Source organism: Solea senegalensis, linkage group LG16, assembly GCF_019176455.1.
Source record: "Solea senegalensis isolate Sse05_10M linkage group LG16, IFAPA_SoseM_1, whole genome shotgun sequence".
Taxonomy (NCBI): domain Eukaryota; kingdom Metazoa; phylum Chordata; class Actinopteri; order Pleuronectiformes; family Soleidae; genus Solea; species Solea senegalensis.
Window position 1 is genome coordinate 17,778,805 of NC_058036.1, and position 22,591 is coordinate 17,801,395.

Here is a 22,591-nt window from a genome sequence, read left to right on the forward strand (position 1 = left end):
CAGCTGACGTGCAAATGTGACGCCGCTGTTTGATTAGTGATACACAAAATGAGGAATTATGCCTCCAGACGTGAACTTTTGCGGAACTAATTAAAAACACCCTTGTTTATTGCTCACAAGGTGAAACAATATTTCAAACAACTTCTTCTCCAAGTCTGATGAGTTGCTGTTGTGAAGCTTGGTTGTTTCACAAGGTTTTTTTGGGGGGGGGGTTTGCCCACTCGTCATGTGATTGTCAACGGAAGCAACTAATGATTAATGCAGCGAATGCAACAAGTGGTCTGCAGCCCCCAAATACTCAAACATAAGAATACAATGGAATACAAGATCTCTGATCTCTGAACACACAGACGTCTAGGGCTGCAACTCCTTTAGTTGTTCCGTCCAGAAAATCTGTGTTTCTTGGACCTCAAGAGGAGCTTGTTTTAATTCTTTTTTTTTTAAGAAAACAACACTCAATAAGCAATCACCAGTCAGTTGATCATTCAAATAGTCATAATTATTATTCTACTGATCATTGCAGCCCTACAGACAACAAACAACCAATTGGTTGATCGATAATTAATACAAAGATTGGGCAACAACTCTTGAATAAGACCTATTATTATTATTATTATTATTATTTTTGACCTTTTGATCTCCGCATTCCAAACTCTGCTATTGAAAGCGTTGCAGAACAGCTACTAATTGAACCATAACGGGAGGAGAAAGAACTGTCAGAGTTTGATCATTATTTCACTTCCAGTCTCCCATCTTTCATAGCACTCAGCAGCAGATGTGACACATGCAGCTGTTCCAGCTGTGAAATCTCCCCGGTGACTAATACTTCTTCATGTTCCTTTTGTTTTCTGTTTTTTTTTGCCTGCAGACATAAACGAGTGTGAAGACATCAGTGACAAAGTGCCCCTGTGTCAGAACGGGCAGTGCACCAACACGGAAGGGTCGTACAAGTGCACCTGTTTGCCGGGCTTCGTGGCGTCCGCCCAGCCGCACAAATGCATCCCAGCGATCCCGGAGTCTGAGCCCAGGGAGGCGGGAAACTGAGGTGGCGACTGTCGTAGCGCTGGCTCCTCCCTCTCCCTCTCCCTCTCCCTCAAAGGTCCCCCCTTAAACACCCTACTGCCCTCTTCCTCAAGGGCCTGGCACTAAACCTCCAACACTGACGCTGAAACATCCAAACAAACATACAAAGGCACACACACAGATCCCTCTCATACACATTCAAGAGGACCAGGAATACAATGCAGTGAATGTATTACATGAGTTTTAGTATTCTCCAGATATCCGTTTGCCTTAAAGGGATTTTGTGGACTGATTTTTTTTTTTTTTATTCAGTAAGCCCGGGGCAATTTGATACACAGATATATTTTCCACACTATTTTCTCTGTCAGTTCCTATTTTTCTTGTTGTATTATTTATTTCTTCTACATGACTGGCCTCTGCAAAGTATAAGAAAAGTGATCTATTTCAGAGGGCGTACTCGGATCCTCGAGTTTTATTTGTCTCACTAAATTGATTCGGAGACGGCGTGGGGAGATAATATTTGTCTTTTGTCATGTGAGATCAGACACTCATAAAAAAAAAAAAAAAGGAAAAAAGCAGCTTGTGCATCACTGTCAAACCTCTTAGCAATATTGTCTCACTCAGTTGTCGTCCCTTAGCGTTGGCCTCGGACTGAACGGATGCCAAGGGTGACAAAACAGAAAGCACTTCTCCCTCAGCTGACTCCCTGTACGTCAACGTTCAATACGAGGTGGAAGTGGAAGAATTCTTACTTTCAAATCTTCAGCCTTTTGTACCGGGACATGGAAAGACTATAGATGTATATGATGCTCTATGTTTGAAAAGAAAAGGTGCAGTAGGATTGACCCAAGTATGAAAACAAAACTTTATTTTTATTTTTTTAACACTATTAACTTGTTTTATAATTAAGACGATGCACCGTTGCTCATCAAAGATTGATTCAAGCCTACGTTCCGGCCTCACTTGTCAAAATATAAGGTACGTTAGTTGAAAGTAAAAACACAAACATCTCCTCTCAAGTAAATATAATGTTTCATTCCTCACATCAGACGACGACTCCCGCGTGTGCATCTCTAGACAAAAAGGCTGTGTTGGAGAGGTTTGTTTTGTACAGATCTAGTACTATGTATTATGTTTGTTACATATTATCTTAATGCATTATAGAACAACCAATATTTTGTTTGTCATAAAACATAAAGTGTAAGGAGATTCTGGCATTATAGCTTTGTAGATTTATACATCTGTGTCTGTAAAAATGTTCTTTTTTTAAAGCATATCTTTTTATGTATGAGGAGAGTGGCTGACACTGTACCAGAGGAACTGTGCGTGTGCGTGTGTGTATGTGTGTGTGTATACCCTGCCCTGTGGAGCAGACAATGAAATATATTTTTGGAAGTGGCAGCACTGTTCTAATTGCAGACATTTTGTTACGAAGACGATGCTTTTGAAATGCAAAAAAACAACAACACATCACAACGTTATGGCTAAATATTGTGAACAAGTCTCTAAATTAGATTGTTTGGTCATGAATGTATCAAAGACAGCATCAGCTTTGGTTCTGGGAATTTTGTCACATACACATTCAGGTTTAAGGAAATGATGGCATTAATTGTCTTAAGGAATGAAAGTGTCCTTATGGAAGCCCAACAGCAACTCGTTCTATCTTTGGAGGATGACTTAAAGTTGATGACTTATGCCTTTAACCTATATTCATAATCTACAAACCTACAAATCTAATCTGCAAACTGCTTCATAATCTCTTTTTGTCTACTGTACTTTACTGTGCTGAACCTGAACAGAAATATTAACATTTAGGACAAAGTTCATATAATTAAAGCATTTCCAGATACATTTCTCACTGTAAAGCTGTGGTCATTGGAAATACAGTATAATGCTCATTAATTTTGTTTACCTCTTGACTGTAATTGCTATCAGTCATGAAAATAAAAACATAAAAAGAAATCACCATCTCCTTGACGATGACTCTTATTTTGAAAACCATGTAACACTTTATTTTATACATTCACACAATAATTTTCTGCCATGAAATGTAGTATATAGTATTTAAAAGTAGTATTTCAATGTATTTCATATAATACTTTCGTGCAAATATAGTACATGTGAAAGCAGATCATCAGACAGTAAAACTACTGAAACCATCAGAACGCTTAAAAGTATTATGTTTGCAATTATATGACACCATTCAGAGTTTTTAATCAAAATAAAATGTTACTGGATTATTCTAGCACTTAAATGTTACAGCTGATGAAGGTCAGAAGTTAGTTTGACCTTGTTTGTGTACTATGTTAATTTGTTTTTCATGTATAAAATCGTATACATGTAAACTAGTTCCATGTGTACTAGGATTAATGGCACACTCTTTCTGAGATGGAGTGAAGCAGCAGGCATTGACCAGGATAAAAACACAAATATACTACGAACAGTGTTTGTATTTAGAAATCAGATGGTTTATATATCCAGTCATATACAAATAAATCAGGACTGAAGCTCAGAAATATTCACAAAATCTCATGTACTGCACACGAAAAGCGATTTATTATACGACATCTCCCTCTAGTGGCCTTTTTTAACGTCGCAATGACGTTGTTTGGTTTTCCAGCTGCTTTTCCAATTGGCTAACAGGAAGCAGCGAGCTTTTCCTTAAGGATTCTGGGAAATGTGTTTGAGTAACAATACGGAACCCACTTTTAAAGAAACATATAGGACTACACTTCCCAGAATCCCTGTCTGTCGCTTCGCGTTGTCGTCGACTGGAGCTACCAGTGTTGCTAATGTGTATTCATGAAAAATAAAACGGGGAGACTGTGGAAAGTTTGGACGTCGCTGACATGTATTAGTTAATCTATTTATTAAGATATAGCACGAGTGTGTTTTCATTAAGCTATTCTCGTAATTTGACGACAATATGTCTATAATAGTGCCCGACAATCTGTTGAGAAGGAGGAATCTGGGACAGACGCTATCATAACAAGAGATACTGACACCTGATATCAGGTAGTGAGGTATCACACCTTATTATTGTTAACATTAGCGTTTAAGTACAGCTACATGTCAACTAGCTGTACGTAAATGATTTTACCAGGCCTGGAAGAGGAGTCTGGGGTGTTTGTTACAGGTTTTATTTTCCTAAATGGCAACACAAGACCGCTTGACACAGTGGAACTCAACAGGAGAAACACCATCACTACGAAACAGGAAAAACTTTTCCTCCTCGGAAAAGACTGGTGTGTCGGAGGACAAAAACTGTCCTCCTGTTCCTGGAGATGACACCCAGTCCTCTAATGGGACATTAGCTCAGTCTGAGGCCAGGGAACGTGTCAGTAACAGAGAGTCTGTAGCTGTAGAGAGTCCCTCAGCTGCAGTGCTGCTGATGCTGGTGGTGGGTCTGTCCTTTTCTACACGCCTCTACAAGATAACAGAGCCCCCTCATGTGTGGTGAGTCCATGCTGTTTGTTAACGCAGTCATTGTATTGTCATGGTGTAGTTTAATTTTTTTATAGAACAGCCCTTAATGACATTAGTTCCTTATTTGTCTGTATTTGTGAACATCAAATAACTATTTTAAAGCATATTTGCACAATTGGTCAGGAAAATCATGTCATTCATACTGTCCCATTGCCTAACAATGAATAATGTTGGTGTTTCAGCTGGGATGAGACACACTTTGGAAAGATGGGAAGCTACTACATCAACAGGACCTTCTTCTTTGACGTCCATCCACCTCTTGGAAAAGTGAGACAGCAGTAATTTCTTTGGTGATAGGAAATGTCTTCTCTATCATTAATTTCCTGTCCTCTCCTCTAGATGCTGATAGGCCTCGCTGGCTACATGACCGGCTATGATGGCACCTTTCCTTTTGTAAAGCCAGGGGATAAATATGAACACCACAGCTACGCAGGGATGAGAGGGGTATGAAGATTTGATGATAAGATAAACTTGTGACTATCAGAATTATTTTAAATTAGATTTTCTTATCTAAGTATGTGTCTGTCCTGCTCCTTTTCCATGCAGTTTTGTGCAGTGCTAGGTTCCTGTCTCCCGATTTTTGCCTACCTCTTAGTTCGGGACTTGTCTCAGTCTCACATTGCTGCTCTCATCACTGCCACTCTGCTTATATTTGGTAAGTGATCATCTAATAGATTAATAATTACATATTTATGCAGGACTATACCGATTACATTACCTTTTATATTAATTTCTCTGTGTATTTCACTGAATGCAGCATGAGTTTTTGTTATATATATCTCTAATTTCAGCAGCTTAAGTGTAAATATGCTCTGCCACATCCAATATTTATCCTGTTGATGACAGAGCATGATTATGTGTTCAATTTCCCTGTCTTGACAGACACTGGCTGCATCACCATATCCCAGTACATCCTGTTAGACCCTATACTCATGTTCTTCATCATGGCAGCCGTGCTGAGCATGGTCAAGTTCAACCAGCTGGCACACAGGTAGGAGACCACCAACCTCAGATCCTTACATTTACTTTTGCTGCCCTGTCCCAAGCAGTGTCATCCTGAAACTGGAAGCTGATCAATACTGTATATGGATATATTCTCCCCTGCTTGTTTCTTTCAGGCCTTTTACTGCCTCCTGGTGGCTGTGGCTGTTACTGACCGGCACAAACCTTGCTGGTGCATTTGGGGTTAAGTTTGTGGGCCTGTTTGTCATTCTTCTGGTGGGACTGAACACAGTCTTCGACCTCTGGAGACTTCTGGGAGACCTTAGCCTCTCACTGGTAAACAACAGCATGTTTTACTGATATTGTCTGATGGTTGGTCACTCCTCTGAACTATTATTTTCTGGCCCTAGGTGGACATTGTGAAGCACTTCCTAGCACGGGTCGTTGGCCTCATCCTTCTTCCACTCTTTCTCTATGTAACAATATTTGCTGTCCATTTTGTCGTGCTCAACAAAAGGTAAGTGCGATATTTTGCAGACTCTGTGCGATTACTGTTCACCTCACACTGTCTTGCGTGACGACGTCCACTGAATTATTTGTGTCCTGACTGTATTCTCTCACCAGTGGACAGGGAGATGGTTTCTTCAGTTCCGCTTTTCAGTCCCGGCTAATCGGTAACAACCTGCACAACGCATCCATGCCTGAGTGTGAGTGCCAAACAAATTTAACATCATGCTGCAGCAGTGTTTAGTAAATAATTAATGTGTTTGTGTCATTGTGATGTGGTTCTTATGATGTATTAATATTCTTATGATGTAGACCTTTCTTATGGCTCCACCATTACTGTGAAAAATCTCCGAATTGCTGGAGGCTATTTGCACTCTCACTGGCATTTATACCCAGAGGGAGTGGGGGCAAGGCAGCAGCAGGTCAGTCTAACGGATTTAAACCTTAACTAACATAATTATGCACCTTTAATAATTGTATTTATTTTAAATAAATCAACTGTTTCCTTTGCTTTTTTCAGGTGACAGCCTATCTTCATAAGGACTACAACAACCTGTGGCGTGTTCACAGACCAGCTGATAATGAATGTGAGTAAATGAGGTTGATTTGATATACAGACGAGTTAAACTTCACGGGGATTTCATGTCTGTGTCTCTATTGTTCATCAAGCTCAATCTGGGACCCCTGATCTGGTTCGCCATGGTGACATCATCCGTTTGGAGCACAAAGAGTACGTGTATAAGCAAAGAATTGTAATAATCTGCTTGATTCCATTTAAATGATTCATGTTCTTTGTTCTTCAGAACAACTCGCAACCTTCACAGCCACCTCCATGAAGCCCCTCTGACAAAAAAACACTTCCAAGTCACAGGTTATGGCACTGTGAGTACAACACACTCTATATGATCTCTGCCGTAACAGCAGCTCAAGATGCCATGACCTTCCATGTTCAGTGTAACATATCACACATCTTTGCTCTCTCCATAGAATGCCACAGGAGACCGTAATGACCTGTGGCAGGTGGAGGTGTGTGGAGGTCGGAAGGGTGATTTGGTGAAGGTTCTGCGCAGCAAAGTCCGCTTTCTGCACCGAGTTACCGGTTGCGTGCTTTACTCCTCTGGCAAGACTCTTCCAAAGTGGTAAAAGTAGTCACCTCTGCTCTGACATGGTGAATTATTTGTGTGAAAGTTGTTGTGTACGACAAGTTCTGATTCCACCCAGGGGCTGGGAACAGGGGGAGGTGACGTGCAGTCCCTACTTGAAGGAGACCCCAAGCTCTCAGTGGAACATTGAAGATCATATCAATCCCAAATGTACAATAAACTCAAGACTTTCTAACTTCATATTTTTATTGATCATCAATCACTCGCCAGCAGTTACTTAACTTTTACATTTGTATGTTTTGGCAGTGCCAAACATCAGTCTGTCTGTGCTGAAGCCCCATTTTCTGGAGATCTTACTGGAGTCCCATATTGTTATGATCAGAGTAAGAAACATTGAGCATTAGTGTTTAAAAAAAAAACGTTTTTACCAGGAATTATTTTCTGAAAAAAAATGTCTTTTTAGGGCAACAGTGGCTTGAAACCTAAAGACAATGAAATGAACTCAAAACCCTGGCACTGGCCCATGAACTACCAGGTACACTGAAGGATTACGCTATAAAATACATTTTTTGCAAATACGAAATTAAATGCTTGACCATTTTAAACTTGGACGCGTTCTTGTTTTTTGTTGTGTGTGAAGGGTTTGAGGTTTTCAGGGGTGAATGAGACGGAGTATCGTGTTTACCTGCTGGGGAACCCTGTAAGTATTTTCACATTTCTCTTCTGTTGCTCTCGGCCCAATCAATACACATTAAATGCTCATAATCAATGACTCTTTTTCAGGTGATCTGGTGGATGAACTTGGCCAGTTTGGGGTTGTATCTCCTCATGGTGACGGTGGCATCCATAGCTTTGCAAAGAGGTTTCTCCCTGGACCAAAAAAGAATGGGTACAATCACTGATAGTGGTCATTTCTTTGATTTGATAGAGCAGCTGTAAAAATAATAAATAAAATAATTTGTTCTGTACCCCCACTCTGTTTCAGAGCACTCTCACTTGTTGATGAAAGGAGGAGGATTGCTTCTACTTGGTTGGTTGCTCCACTATGCACCTTTCTACGCTATGGGCCGTGTCCTCTACTATCACCACTACTTTCCTGCCATGCTCTTCAGCAGCATGCTCACAGGTATCACATCCCACTGTGTTCACCCACAGTTCCACTCCTTCTTTCAGAGAAGAGTTTTTCAAACTGTGGGCGAGTTAATGATGAGTGTGTGCGAAGATGCATTAGAAATATAAGAAACTACATACAGTAAAGACGCATATCAACCATTTTTGTCTACTAAATAAGTACTTTAAAGATCTAGTGAGGGTCAACTGACAGAAATTTAAACTTTGCTTCGGTACTGCAGTTCTTTGTTGGTGCATTGTGAACAAGATTTTTAGTAGCTGATTTACCTGGTTTAGAAGATCCAAATTGTGAAGAAACTCTGGCTAAATAACGTGTTTATGCACCTCACCTAAATGTCGCATTAGGGTGTTTGAGGCTTTGAGAAAATGGTACATGACATGATGTTCTGTTTAATCTTTTTCTCTCTCACAGGAATTACTTTTGACATCCTCTTAAAAAGCACTGAGTTGTTGCTCCGTCCACCTTATTCTGACTGGCTCCAGAGAACCGGGCTGATTGTACTTCTGTTTACTTTTCTTTACAGGTGAGCTGATCAGTACAGCAATTACTGTATTAATGCTGTACTGTGATTCATTCTCATATATATATATATATATATGTATATATATATATATATGTGTGTTGAATGAGGTTTCTGTGATTATACAGATGATTTGATCCATAACCAGCAAGCTGCAACATGTATCTCATATCCCAGTATTCCTCACTAATCTAAATGTAGCTTCATATTTAATACGCAGACGTGATATAAGAGAAGTATCGATGTTGTTAGCTAAGTCCTGGCAAGAAAGCAGATACATTTTCTGTAACAACATGCATCACTTTCTCTAAAGACAACTTCAGTCATTGAAGGTTTAAAATGGCAGTGCACCAAAGTGGCCGAGTAACTCGCAAACAACCCTGCACTCTTATGAAAGTACATCAGATTTCAAAAAAGGTACTTTGTTGACTTCACTGTGATCTATGTTCTGTCCCTTGTCAGTTTCTACCTGTTCCATCCGCTCTCTTACGGGATGACGGGTCCGCTGGCACATGAGCCAGGCAGCGCCATGGCTGGTCTGAAGTGGATGGACTCCTGGGAGTTCTAGGCAGCTCTTCACAGATAACACAAAGCATGGGATGTGTAACAACTGTTATAAATTATGAGGAAGTTAAACTATGCATCTCACAGACCCTATGGTCTTTTTATGGTTTTATGGTACGGTGTGACAATACACACTACATTACTACCTAAGTATTCATGCGTCTCGACATTTTTGTGGTACAAAGAAAACTTGATGAGATACTTGAGTTGGTGCAGTAAGAGAGCCAGAGTGTTGTGGAATGTTGGCAATTAAAAATGACACATACTCATCACCTAACTGCCTTAACTTGCATCACTCAATATACTGTATATCCTGAACTTGTATACTGTATGTGTCACAATAATAAGCTAAAGTGCCTGAAAGGAACAAGTGATCCAAGTGTTGCGCAGTTGCATTGAATCAGATGCTTCTTTTTTTCCCCCATTTAGTTGTCTTGATCTTTGTGCCTGTTATTTTTGTACTGCGTGTTGTTCATAGTGTTGCCCAGTACTGGGTTCTGTTTTGACACGGCTGACTCTGTGTCATTTGCATTTCAGTGTGATTGATAAAGTGGAATATTCTCATAGCCTGTGCTTGTTATTTCACCATGGCTCTATTTGGTCTTGCTGTTTCACTTAGTCCTTAGCTGTTGCACCTACACACTGAGTGCAAACAGTTTTTTACTTAGTTTATAGTCAACAAACTAACACCACATAACTCCATGTCAAATGTAAGTGTGTTCACATTTCAACTTCCTTGTCGAGTATACTGTTTTTTATGTGGAAAGAAAGAAACAAGTAGTACTTTAAACTTTGACGTTTTAAATACATTTGCATGGTGTATGTCTTAATTATTATTGTTATATTATTGTATCTCACTTTATGTAGGCTCCGTTTCTTTAGGTCTCAAATTTGATGCCAGAGCCACAACCGTTGACCACCCAGTGGCGGGTTTGTGAACTACACCCCAACACGTCAACTCCGAGAACGGCTGCTGTGATTGGCTGTCGTCTGTCACGTGTTAATTCTGAAGATGGCGTCGCCAAATGGAGGTAAATTCTAATTCCTTACTCGACTGTGCTGTGGATAAATTGTACATTTGGCAGCGTAACTCTCGCTAAATCGGTAACGACTCCCATGTTTGTCTTTACGAACACCCTGATACGGTAGAGCACATGTTAGCGCCGTATTTCTACTGTTTAGTGATGTTTTGTGGCGTTGGCTAATGGGAAGCACACAGAGACACAGAGAGCCTGGACCCACCGTTCAGATTCAACTCATAACAACAATACTACGACATCTAACCTGGATATATCAATGCTAACACTTTCTGCACTTTGTCCACAGCATCGTCAGTATTTATGTAGTCTCGTCAAACTCTCTTGTAACGCGTTATAGTTACTGCAGCTTGTACACTGGCGTAACAGCTAAACAAACCGTGCTATAGTGGAACACATCGCTGTGAAGGTGTTGAATAAGCGACAAGAATTCACTCATTTTCACTGAAGGACCTTAACCTTTTTAAAACGCATATAAATGTATTTATTTATTTCAGTTTTCTCCTGAGCATTATACCAATATATATATATGAAAAAAATCTGGAAATATAAGAACATAACAGGGGTTTGTTGTTGTTTTTTCCACTACCTTCAATATCACAACTGTCTGGATCTTAAAGCTTGCTGTATTTTAAATAATTATTAATATTTGAGAAAAACCCTTTCTGTAGATTCCATGTCCTGTCAAGTGACCTTGTGTCTACAAACCACAAAATTGCCAAGTTGTATATCCTTGTCTGGCCATTATTTCAGACCAAATATCCAATTGTTTGTACATTTTATAATAGGTTCTGTTAATTTAGGACTTATCTACATTTACTTTACATGTGTAATACATATACATACATCTTGTTTACTGCAGGTGTCCCAATTAATTTTCAGGAAAGATAAGTAGCCTGTTATTTGTCATAGACCATGTCATAGACGATTTGCATTGTGTAGTATAAGGTAGTATAATGTAACTACAGCTATTTGCAAAGATTTGAGCAAATGATATGTTTGGTTGCTAGTTAAATTGAGAGGAAATAAAAATAATGTCTTTCCATCAAGTATAACAACAGAAATAAAACCTTTTTTTATCTGGCTAGGTGACGATTTTGAGTCTTCTCTGCTGAGTTTTGAGAAGTTGGACAGAGCGTCGCCAGACCTATGGCCTGAACGGTGTAAGTTTACACTCTCCCATCTTTGCATAATTCTTTTTTTTAATTATTTAATAATATTTTATGTTGTTTTATCACGGATCTTATGTAATCCTGTAATCTCTCCCGCAGTGCCCGGAGTTGCAGAATTTGCTGCATCTTGTAAAAATGTGAGTCAGATTTACTTATTTATTTATTTATGTATGTTTATTGATAAACTGGGTGAAAATAGGCATGGTGTACTGTAACGTACTTTAAGCCTGTAGTACAACTCTTGTGTGCGTGATCTACTGAGACCTTTGCTGTGTCTTACATTACAGCCCATCACTAATTCACCCCCCAAGTGGATGGCTGAACTAGAGAGTGAGGATATTGAAATGCTCAAAGGTAAGTTCATACTGTGTGCCAGCAACAGTCTGTGTTAAAGCAGGCCGATTGTAGTGAGTGTGAGCAGAATTTATATTTACAAGTAAACATAACATACATACACTGTCAACAAGCTAAAACAAGCTATTATGTGCCGTATTGGTGCAGTGAGTTTGCATGTTCTTCCTTCGCCGGCATGGGTTTTCTCCAGGTACGTCGGCTTCCTCCTGCAGTCCAAAGACATGTTGCTATAAGTGTTTTCCTTATCCCTCTGTAGAACTAGGGAGTTTGACCACAGCCAACCTGATGGAGAAGGTCAAAGGCCTTCAGAACCTCGCCTACCAGCTGGGCTTAGAGGAGTGTGAGTACATGAACAACACAAACAGTTACACAAGTACAGACTGTGGTTTTAAAAAGGTTTCGGGTTGATGCAAACGTAATAATAAAATGATACCACTAGATGGTGCTCATAGCCTTTCTGTGTTTAGCAGCTGGATTTGTACAGCCTCGCTCTGTTCATTCACTTTCAAAGCCAAATACAGTGTTAATGCACACTAGCTGATGTGGTTTGTTTTTATTTATTTTTTGATCCAAAAACCAAATACATCATGTAGCAATCATTTTCTATATTCTTCGCTTACATTTAAGAATCAGCTCTTTATTTCTGTCTAACAATGTGAATAATTCAAATAATAGATTGAGGTCAATCAGGTTAAATTTGGAAAGGTAAGAAACAAGGTCACGCTCACAAGAGCCCATACAACAAGTGCTCAAGCATTTGATGGATGCAAAATCTCATTTTTAATCCATTCCTCACTGCCTCTATTGTCCTAATCCTTGTGGAGTGTGGATTAGAGTAGATAAGTGCTCTTATTTTTGAAAAGAGAAATATGGGTATTTATGTTTTCCCAGTGAAAAAGCATAGATGCAATGAAGAATGATGGTAAAGCTGCCCCATAAGTTTACATGGAGCTTAAACCAGTCCAATATAGCCAACATGCACACGGGTAATGTGACCTCATCCACAGAAAGAGCATTAGAAATGTTGCACTGCGGCTTTAGCGTACAAGTCATACTTCATAATGACAGCTTACATATTAATCTAATGAGGTCAAACAAAATTTGGAAGAGCTTTGGCAAAATCTGTGAGATACAAGGGGGAGAAACTTTATAAAGATTTTAAAGTAATCATCAGATTTTTAGTTTATTTCAGACCGAGTTGTTTTTACAATGTTTGGCCATGTTGTCATGCACAAATACTTACATACTACAGGAGTTAGGACAGCACAGAAAACCAGGAAGTGTCTGTAGATTGTGTAACGTGTTGCATTTGCATAGACCACGAGTCACAAAGTGATTTTGTTGAGTAAGTGTCTAATTTCCATGACTCCAAACCCAGAGAAGCGTGTAATCTGGCTGGGATGAAGATGTTCGCTGTCACGCGTGTGGGACGGCAGGCTTTTGCAATCATGTCATGTGCCCTGGGATGATGGGACACAATGATGGTTATTATTGGTGTGGGAGCAGCCGCGTAATGGGTGCCTGTTTAATGCTCTCTGGTTTAATTTTCTCCTTTTCCTGGCTGTCAGGGGAGGTCTTGTAAATCTCGGCTACTTTTTCATCATGTTTGTGCGCTCTTCACCACCCATAAACGAGACGCCGCAGGAGTCACAGCCGAGGAAGAGCAGGGGACAGGATTTACTGCCCCTCCCCCCTCAACATGTGGACTATTAAAGTGGGGGGGCTTGTTAATGGGCAGAGCACAATCAACCAGTGAAAAAAAAAACTCATGCACCCGACTGCAGTAAGGCAGTCGGCAGAGACATTGATGATCATCAGTCCTTGGCTAGAATACACCTCAGCAGCTGCTTTCTGCCTTTTCTTACAGATTGTGCACTCTCTGTGCACTCATGTTTGTACATGTGTGATAACATAGATGTGAAAGGAGGATGTGACGCCCCCGTATGCCCCTCCCCCTTCCCACCAGCACCCTCAGTAATGTGCTGTGTGTGTGAGGACGGCCTGGTCCTGTCCCACAGGGGCTTTGGCGCGTGCCTCTTCCTCAGGCCCCAGCTGTTACTCCACCCCGTGATGAATGCCCCTGTCTTGGGCCACTGAGCGCCGGCATCAAGCCCGCGTCTCCGGGGAAAGCTGAAGACTCTGATAAGTGCTGTTATTGGAGGTAATTGAAAGCTGAGTGTTCCTTTGGGAGTCAGTGGAGGGCCTCGGGTCCTGAGGCAGCTAAACATGGCTGCTGGAGTTGTTAATGGTGCTCTATCACACTTGTGGGCTCAAGGCTACCGACTACCCATTTAACACTTGTATTGCTGCCAGGATGCTATGCTAATGAGGCAAGGTTTTAAAAGGAGACACTGCTGTGATTTTACAACCTGTCTTTTTTTGTCATTCATTATCTCAGCAGTGGTAGAAATTTTCCAAAATTTGACAAAATTTCACAGGTCCACAGTGATAGAGCTAAAGAAAACCTTTTGAAAGTACAAACCTCCACCAAGGCTGCTTAGTGTCCCCCAGTATTAATTCACTCCCCTATTTTACAAGATGACTGAATCCATATTCTAAAATCTAATCATTTCTTCCTTGGGACATAAAGTGTCGCCAGAAAATTCATCCTTTTCATTTGAGTAAAGCTGCTTACTAACAGCACAAACCACCCGAAGAAAAACCACATTGGCAGGATCTAAAAATGTGTCTCAACCTATATCTTTGTTGGTTGTTATTCTCTGATCCAAGTGATGCAAAAATCTTCTCTCATCCAAAGAATAGCATAGGTATTTTTGTTGTAATCTTTTAAACAGATGCCAAATATCAAACACATTACAGTAAGTGTGTTGCTTTAAAGCTTAGACAAAAGATGCTGCTACATCCAGGCAAAAACGCCATCACTAGACTTATGCTGGGTATCAAACCACCTGTTGGCACCTGTGCGGCACCGCTTGTGCTCTGCCTCTGATGCCACCGAGCGTAGAACCACTCTGACCCCCGTTACATCCTCCTGTGTGAAGGTGAGGCTGAAGGTCGCCCTGTCCTGACAGCTTCTAATGGGGCCCACATTCACCGCCGCCGCCTCCTCCTCACCCGCAGGATCAATCTCTGGCCTATTAGACGCGTGCCGCTGCTGAATATGATTGCATTCACCGGCCCCCACTGGTGCTAATGTGCCTCCATCAATCCATCAGGACGGGGCTGACCGCCGAGCGCTCGGTTATGAAGTGCCCGGGATGACAGGCGCTGAATGAGGAACAGGGGGATGCCTCCTCGCCACTGCCTTTACTCCCCCACCTCCTCCTCATACTCCTCACCCAATACTACTCACTATGCTTGTCTTTTCACCTCCCCTGTGTGTCTGCAGGCTCATAGTTGCGATGAATTGCAGCAATGCTTATTTCCTTGAAGGAAAGTGAAACAAGGTTGGAGGGAGGTTCAGAGCTGTGTTCTTTCATCGTCTGAACGTTCAGTAACCTCACACCTTGTACAGTTTGTTGGAAATTGGCATCCACACTACATCCTTGGTGTTCTTACACATTATTAGCTGATCCAGAAATATTGTGCGGCATATTGTCAGAAAGTTTCCTCGGTATAGCAGGTTGTATCTATTAGAGTCTGTCCATATCTAAAGCGGGATCAGTGTCGGAGCTGTGTAGAAAAGAAGAGGGAGGCAGAATTGCACATACACACGCGCGCGCACGTTCGCTCAAACACCGCTGCTTAGTTCTGCCTGCTTGCCTCCTCCCTGAGCAGATCGGAAATGACACCTCATTTCCATAAAGGCATTAGGAATTCATTGGATTTTCTTTCCCAGCTAATCATAGTGCGGGTGTAAAACCTTTTAGGCTTTTTAATGAATGGTTTTTGACTGATTGCCTATTAATAAGGACACCTCTTGAACAGGCATAGGCCGGGGCATGGGGGTGGGAGGGTGCAGATGTGTTTGTTTTGGTGTGTGTGTGTGTGTGAGTGTGTGTGTCAGCCAGGCGAAAATGCATTGGAGAAGGAGGAGGAGGAGAGGAGAGGAGGGCCCTCTCGGTTGGGACATAAAGAGGAACCAGTGGCTCCCCTGGGAAATCACAGCTCGTGTCTGCATCTTAAATATCCCTGTGAAGTATCAATAAGTGGGTAATTGAATTTTGAACACAAACATGAGCGTCAGGTGTATGTGTTGCCAGGCGAGGGTGGGGGTATCGGGGAGGAGGGGGTGCATATGCTGAATACATGTGCCTCCAAGTGTTTCTTCACACACGTGTGTGTGTGTGTGTGTGTGTGTCATCTTCTCTGTGTCTCCCTTGTCCCCAGAGGGGCGAGAGCAGCGAAAGTAGATGTTAAATCCATTAAATAAAGCTTACAGCCCATAATAGCTGAGCAGCACTCGAAGATGGGCAGTGAGGGTCAGATAAGTCCTCTTAACTCTTAATGAAAGTGAACTGGGGGTGGGGAGGGGGGGGGCAGTCGCAGACTCCAGTTAACCCAGGTGGTCGTCTGTCTGTGGAGCTAACACCGGGTCCAGTGGCTCACTGGGAGTGTGCCATCTTGCATCGGAGGTGGGGGAGTGGAAGATGAGAGTGACGCTTACTCTCATTTGATACACAGGGGGATTGTGGCGGGGGCTGAGAGTAGGGGATGTGACAATGACACCCAGCTCACTCACCGTGAACGGGGTGGTGGGGGTGTGGGTGGGGGGAAGTAAGATGTTACACCAGCGCGATTCCTTTGCAATTTACATTTGAGCCACCGGGGATTTGACAAATGAAAACAGTTTGCCAGTGTGGAACAGGAAATTGCCACAACACCACTGCATTTCCTGTAGTTTAGACTTCCTCTGGCTCTTTAATTCTTCTATAGTAAACAGTCCGATCGTAAATAACCTCGAGCTGTGGAGTGTATTTGTCTTCACATGGAAGTTCATTTCCATTGTTGCTACTGCATTTTTACTGCGGAGCAGCCGAAATCAAACACGTCTTTATCCAGAGGCTCAGTAGACCGATGATGAGACAGAGATCCCCTGTCTCTTTCCTGATTTCTGTGTTTTGTTTTTTTAATATGTTGCTGTTTATATATTATAAATAAGTGAATTGATAATTGTGAATATCAAATGTACGTACAAATGTGACGGCGTAGAAGACAACGATGGAATCTCACACCAGTCGGGGCTGAATGATAATTAGATGGCAACAAATCAACAGGGCACGGAAATGGCCCCCGCAGAAATCCATAAGTGTCATTTAGTATGGATGGCAGTCGTAACAAGATGCTGATTAACTTAGTGCAAAATTAGTAATTGACCTTTCTAATCAACTAAACAAATCTCTAAGTCCCCCTAATCAGTATTGATCTCCCCTGTTGTATGACAAACCCTGTCTATGTGTGTGTGTGTGTTTGTGTGTGTGTTTAAGAGTGCGTTAAAAAGTTTGCAAATAATATAATTACAATATATAAAATAATTTTTTTCTCCATATTGATTGATATTTTTACTACCTTTTTTTTGGCTGAGGTCCATTTTCACATTATCATTTTGGCTCGCGCTGCACCTAGCCATTATTTTCACGATTTTCATGATTTTCCATTTAATGTGGCAATTATTTCCCCGATTTAAATAAATAAATAAATGAGTTGGAAATGGTCAGGAAATGGTAAAAAAAATCTGTGTCTTCCAAACCTCAAATTGAGCACCACCAGAAGTTAAAAACCCCAAATAGGTGAATTATTGTGACTTAATCTCGGGTGTTTTTCAGTCTCTGTTGCAAACCTTAAGTTACTTTTTATCTTATTTATCAACAAAGATGCAAATGAATGCATGTGTCATTATTGTGCATTGTATTGCACTCATAATTAATACATTCATTCATTCATCATTCATGCGTAAATTAGGCGGCATTTGTGTCTTTTTGTTCTGATTTGTTACATTTTTATTTAATATTCTTTCCCGCTGATATCATTAAAACCCATGAGAGTTTTTGACAGATGTGACTCTTTCAGCCATAATAACCCCCCCCCATTACCAAAAACATGAGCTCTCCCTCTTCCTGCTGCATCGTTTTCCCCTATATTTAATTTTTTTTAGTTTTTACAGAAAAGAGAGACATTGTGAATTGAGCACTGATTTATGTGTAATTGGGTCTTTAATGTGATATCAGTGCTGCGAGTTTCTATCTTGAGCCGAGCCATAATTAATGAAACGCTCCGCAGGTTGACGGTCTCGGGAGGAGACGGCTCAGCCATTTTTGAACCGTTTTATAGTTTGCTCTCATCAAGAGACAGAGGGCTAAGACTGAACACCTTAAAAATCTAAAATATGAACTGGTCCCCCCTCCCCTTTGCCGGTCTTTGCATAACTCCACCTAATCACAAAAATGACACAAATGTACTTGGCGGTTTTAGGGTCATCTCGGTGTAATTACTTTCACGCGCTTAATTTTGACGGCTTCATTTCAATCCGAGGCGCCGGTCGTCCTCACCCAGTGGTCCACTGATGACTTTGTTCCGTGTGATTCGAGGAGACAGCGACGTGCAAAATGAATCCGTCCCATTCCAATTAGCATCATCTTTAACCTAATGATGGACACCTCAAGGTGACGTGGCCCCGCACGCCCAGAGGCGCCATTATCATTCCGCGCTGTGCGACTCATCTAAATGACCAAAACTGCCCTGGCTTTTTCATTAGCCGCGGCGGGCCAGAGGAGGCGGGCCCCCCTTCACGCCGGCACACAGCAGTTGAGATCCCGATCACATTCTTCTTACAGACATCGTGAAGGTGGATGACTTACTGCCTTAATGCCCGTTTGCAATCACTCCCCACGTCGCTGCCTGTTGTCTTATATTTGTGTGATGCACAAGGTTAGTTAAAAGCAAAATAAAGTCACCAAGGTGATGGAGCTGTGCAGCTCATAAAGGCTGTCGTGGAGCCTGATTCTCTTCTTTTCCTTAAAGAGTAAAGCACACTGCACTTGGAAGACGCTTCTCCTCAGTTTATGATGATGCTGCTGCAGAGAAAATGGTTTGTCCTTTGCAAGAAAAGCCTCAGAGATGATTGTTGCTCTTCCAGTGGAGATCAGTCGCACAAAGGATGGACAGCATTGACATTAGTGTGTCACAACTGTCTACACTATGTGGCACATAATCAACACGCTAAAGCAACACATAATTGACTATTGGCCCTTTTCCACTATGGTCCCAGCAACTCGCCTCACACAGCATGGTTTAGGTGGGTTTTCCACTACAATAAAAAATACCTACTCAGCTACGTGGGCGGAGTCATCACTGCACGGCTGCATGAAACTGTGCGACTTTGTTTTACGCATGACACACACACACAAACGAGTGACTGGTGACTTTGTAAAGCCAGTGTAACTGAATCATTAGAATCAGTTCAGTCACTGGACTGAAATACAGCGGCAGGGTTTGTGATACCGCTCGTTATCATTAGTGCTGTCACTAAATACACAGACTCCTGTTAAATATTGAGATTTTAGACATTTTACTGGTAATTGTTGGAGATTAACACACGTTTTTAAGGATTTTTAAGTCTTTTTAACTGATCTACAGTTCGGCATTGTTCGGCTCGATTCTTGTGTCGGACGTCTCTTCTCGGGCTGTAAATACCTAGTTGTCTGGTCGATTCATCAGGAGGAAAGTACCAAGTGCTAATGGGGGTGTTCAGAGCACCCCTGTTTCACAGGTAAACGGCGAGTCTTCAGAGAACACCTCCCCCTGTTTTCACTATTTTGGATTAGCCCAACCCACTAGAGACAGATAGAAGAGTCCGCTTTTTGTGACTCCTGCACAATTATCGCAACTTTATATCATGACTAAAAATGCGAGATAAAATGAATCATAACTTTGACTCAGCAACACATAAGAAGACCGAAAAAAAGACATTTTTTAAAGCTTGAATATGTGACCTATAAACACCCCCCCAGGGTTAAATATGTTATGGTGAATTAGCATAATATAATTCTTACAAAAGATAATACATTTTTTCTGTCTTCATTAGTCCTACGTTTAAATATAGGTTGAGGGTGATGGAGACATTTTGCCAGCAGTGTGTGGTCTCGTTGAGGTGCACACACACACACACACACACACACACACAGAATCACACTTAAATGCACACGCAGGTCTGAGTAACTCGTGCTTCAACGCATCGAGGTGACAATCACCAGCCTCTTCTTCGACTACGTCTCCATTTTATGTTGTTTTCCATGTCGCGGCTGAACAGATGTTGGTATAAATTACCTCTCAGCGTGATGCTGCAGATATTAAATACATGCTTTGCATAACTAAACTACAGCAGCCACAGAAACCGTGTAGCACTGAAAACTGTGGTCTCTTCTGATCGTACTGACTTAAATCTGAGTCTGTTAACCTGCGCTTTATCTTCAATGTGTCATGTTTTGTTTTTATTTTTTTTCAGCAAGGGAAATGACCAGGGGGAAATTCCTGAACATCTTGGAGAGACCCAAGAAGTGACAAATCCAGTTTTGTTGTTTGTTTTTGTGTTTGTGATTTCTAAAATGTGATGTATATGTGTAGAAACACAGTCCGAATACGTTCAGACCCTCACGACAAACAAAAGACTGTGCCGAGGTCCTCTTCTTACAAAACTCCATTCTAGATAGAAGCCTTTCCTTTAACCCTTTAACATCTACCCCTCAAAATGATCCGTACCGCATGTTAAAATACTGTTTTAAAAGTGTAAAGTGAAGAAAAACAAGAAGTTTTACTACACAAACAACATTTGAACAGTGTAAACATATTTACAATAACATTTTTTATCTTTGTCTCTCTGGCGACAAAGACACTGATTATCCGGGTTCCTTGATACGGCGCAAGTGAAATTTCCCGTAATATCCACACGTTGGCTCTGACAGGCGACTTTCTCAGCTTTCAGAAACTGTCGCGTAACCACGGTAACGCAAAGCAATACGCTCGGTGTTAAAGGGTGAATGGAAAACTTAAACAGAATCTCTCTGTAGCTTGTTAGACCTCTTTTGATTGCAGGTATTTATTCTTATTTCTATTTTAAACATGATTTGTGTGCAGTTGTGAGGTTGTATAATAAAGTTTTAACATGAAAATTCGATTGTGACGCAGCAGTTTTCATTAGCCTGACCTGAGAACCTCTAATTAGGCCCTAACTCTGTGTCACCTCTCTGACTGTGGACATTCCCAGCTTCCGGCTCTTGTTTTCCCCCCTTTTAATGAGGATTGGACGCAGGAATGTCCCTGAAACAAAACACTGCATTGTAAAAAAAAAAAAAATAATAATATTGCTCATTGTCGTCGCCAATAATGAGGGTTGACATAATTACTAGCACCGTTTCTTTTCTAATTAGCACACTTCAGTGTTGTGGCTGAGCAGAGAGGGAATCAGACAGGCATGCTGAATGGGAAACAAAAAAGAAGTCCATCCGCTGTAATTAGGTAAGACAAAGCCTGGGACTGTTCTCTGCAGGAGACGTCGCAGAGGCTCTGGTCACTCACGTCCAACAAGTTACACGTCTCCTCCCCGGACGTCCAATAACCAGTGTTTTTATGATTCGTGTGGACAGAGGCTGCTGTTTCCGCCAGTGGGAATGGATTATTCACACAATTCTACCACTTTAAGAAACTTTAAGTCACTTTCGGGTGGAGATTAACTGCACAAAGTGTAGGATAATTCATGTGCAAATAGATTTAATCAAAGTGGGACCTCTAGAGTAGTAACAGGCACACTATACTGTTACCTTTATATTGTTTAGGTTAATCATAGCTCTTGATGAAATGTGCAGCCCGCAGCTTTGGTTTTAAAATGTTTTTTTCCATTTTTTCACTTATCTTACTTATCCTACAGATTTAGTCGATGTTGCTTCTGAGTCAATATAATTTTTTTTGCTTTACCGGAGCAATAAAAGTACATTTTATCTTGATTAATAAAGAATAGGCTCATTGACTTTCCAATACAATGTTAAGTCAGATTTTCTGGAAAAAAAACACCCTTCAAGTAGCTGATTTTTTGTATATATGTACTGTAATATTATTATTATATTTAGCTAAAGTTGATGGTTAAGCAGGAGGTGACAACTAGAGCTTCAATTAATGATTATTTTCTCGATTAATCGTGTCATTGTTTGTCCACAAACCAAAATGATTCAGTTTTTAATGATTCCCTTGTTATCTGCAGCAAGGAAACCAGAAGATATACACATTTAAGAAGCTAAAACAATCACAAATCTTGTTTTCACTGTGAAAAATTGTTGACCATTCATTTAATAATCGATTCATCGAGTAATTGTTTCAGCTCTATTTCTCCTGTGGTTAATGTAAATGTTGATGAAGTTTTCAGGAATACAACACATGCTAAAAAATACAAAATACTTAATATTTATGTAGTAAATCGAGATGCACTTTAATTGAAGACTGCTCATCGTGCAAGGCCGTTGTGGTGAGTGTGTTTCAAGTTTCAAGCCCGTTTTATACATTCAAATGTTTATGATGTTTGTCTTGTTTACAAGTCACATAGTTGTAATGTGCAAACACACGTGCATATAGTTCTAGACTAAATGTAAAAACAAATATACACAGTATTATGTAAGAAATTCACATGCATATATAATTGACTTTTTTCCCACAGGCACATGTGGACACTTGTTGATGCCGACTGGGGAAACTGAGCAGTGTTGATGTGGGTAAGAGACCTGTCGTCCTCAATATGGTGCACACACTGGTGGCTGCTGCCTGTCTGCCCTCACACCAAGTAACGGGTCAGTCTCCACAGAGCA

General features: G+C 41.0%; 3 protein-coding genes across 3 annotated transcripts in view; all 3 read left to right on the plus strand.

Annotated features, from left to right (window-relative positions):
* LOC122783036 (latent-transforming growth factor beta-binding protein 2-like) overlaps positions 1-2,989 on the plus strand; it is an 85,288-nt gene extending 82,299 nt beyond the window's left edge. The window contains exon 40 of the mRNA XM_044047673.1: positions 869-2,989. Within this exon, the coding sequence (XP_043903608.1) occupies positions 869-1,044 (176 nt within the window). The 3' untranslated portion in view covers positions 1,045-2,989. The remainder of the gene's footprint in view (positions 1-868) is intronic.
* A 790-nt stretch (positions 2,990-3,779) lies between these two features.
* Positions 3,780-9,843, plus strand: pomt2 (protein-O-mannosyltransferase 2). The gene is made up of 21 exons (XM_044047690.1): positions 3,780-4,479; positions 4,692-4,776; positions 4,849-4,953; positions 5,056-5,164; positions 5,392-5,500; positions 5,628-5,787; positions 5,862-5,968; positions 6,076-6,158; positions 6,271-6,380; positions 6,479-6,545; positions 6,628-6,688; positions 6,762-6,840; positions 6,946-7,097; positions 7,180-7,271; positions 7,368-7,444; positions 7,525-7,596; positions 7,702-7,761; positions 7,845-7,950; positions 8,047-8,187; positions 8,605-8,716; positions 9,176-9,843. Exons 1-21 carry the CDS (start codon positions 4,175-4,177, stop codon positions 9,279-9,281), a joined length of 2,298 nt encoding a protein of 765 aa, XP_043903625.1. The 5' UTR covers positions 3,780-4,174; the 3' UTR covers positions 9,282-9,843.
* A 64-nt stretch (positions 9,844-9,907) lies between these two features.
* lin52 (lin-52 DREAM MuvB core complex component) lies at positions 9,908-20,911 on the plus strand. Its single transcript, XM_044047707.1, has 6 exons — positions 9,908-10,308; positions 11,403-11,477; positions 11,586-11,623; positions 11,774-11,840; positions 12,097-12,180; positions 20,245-20,911. The coding sequence occupies exons 1-6, from the start codon at positions 10,290-10,292 to the stop codon at positions 20,298-20,300; spliced, it is 339 nt and encodes a 112-aa protein (XP_043903642.1). The 5' UTR covers positions 9,908-10,289; the 3' UTR covers positions 20,301-20,911.
* The last annotated feature ends 1,680 nt before the right edge of the window (positions 20,912-22,591 follow it).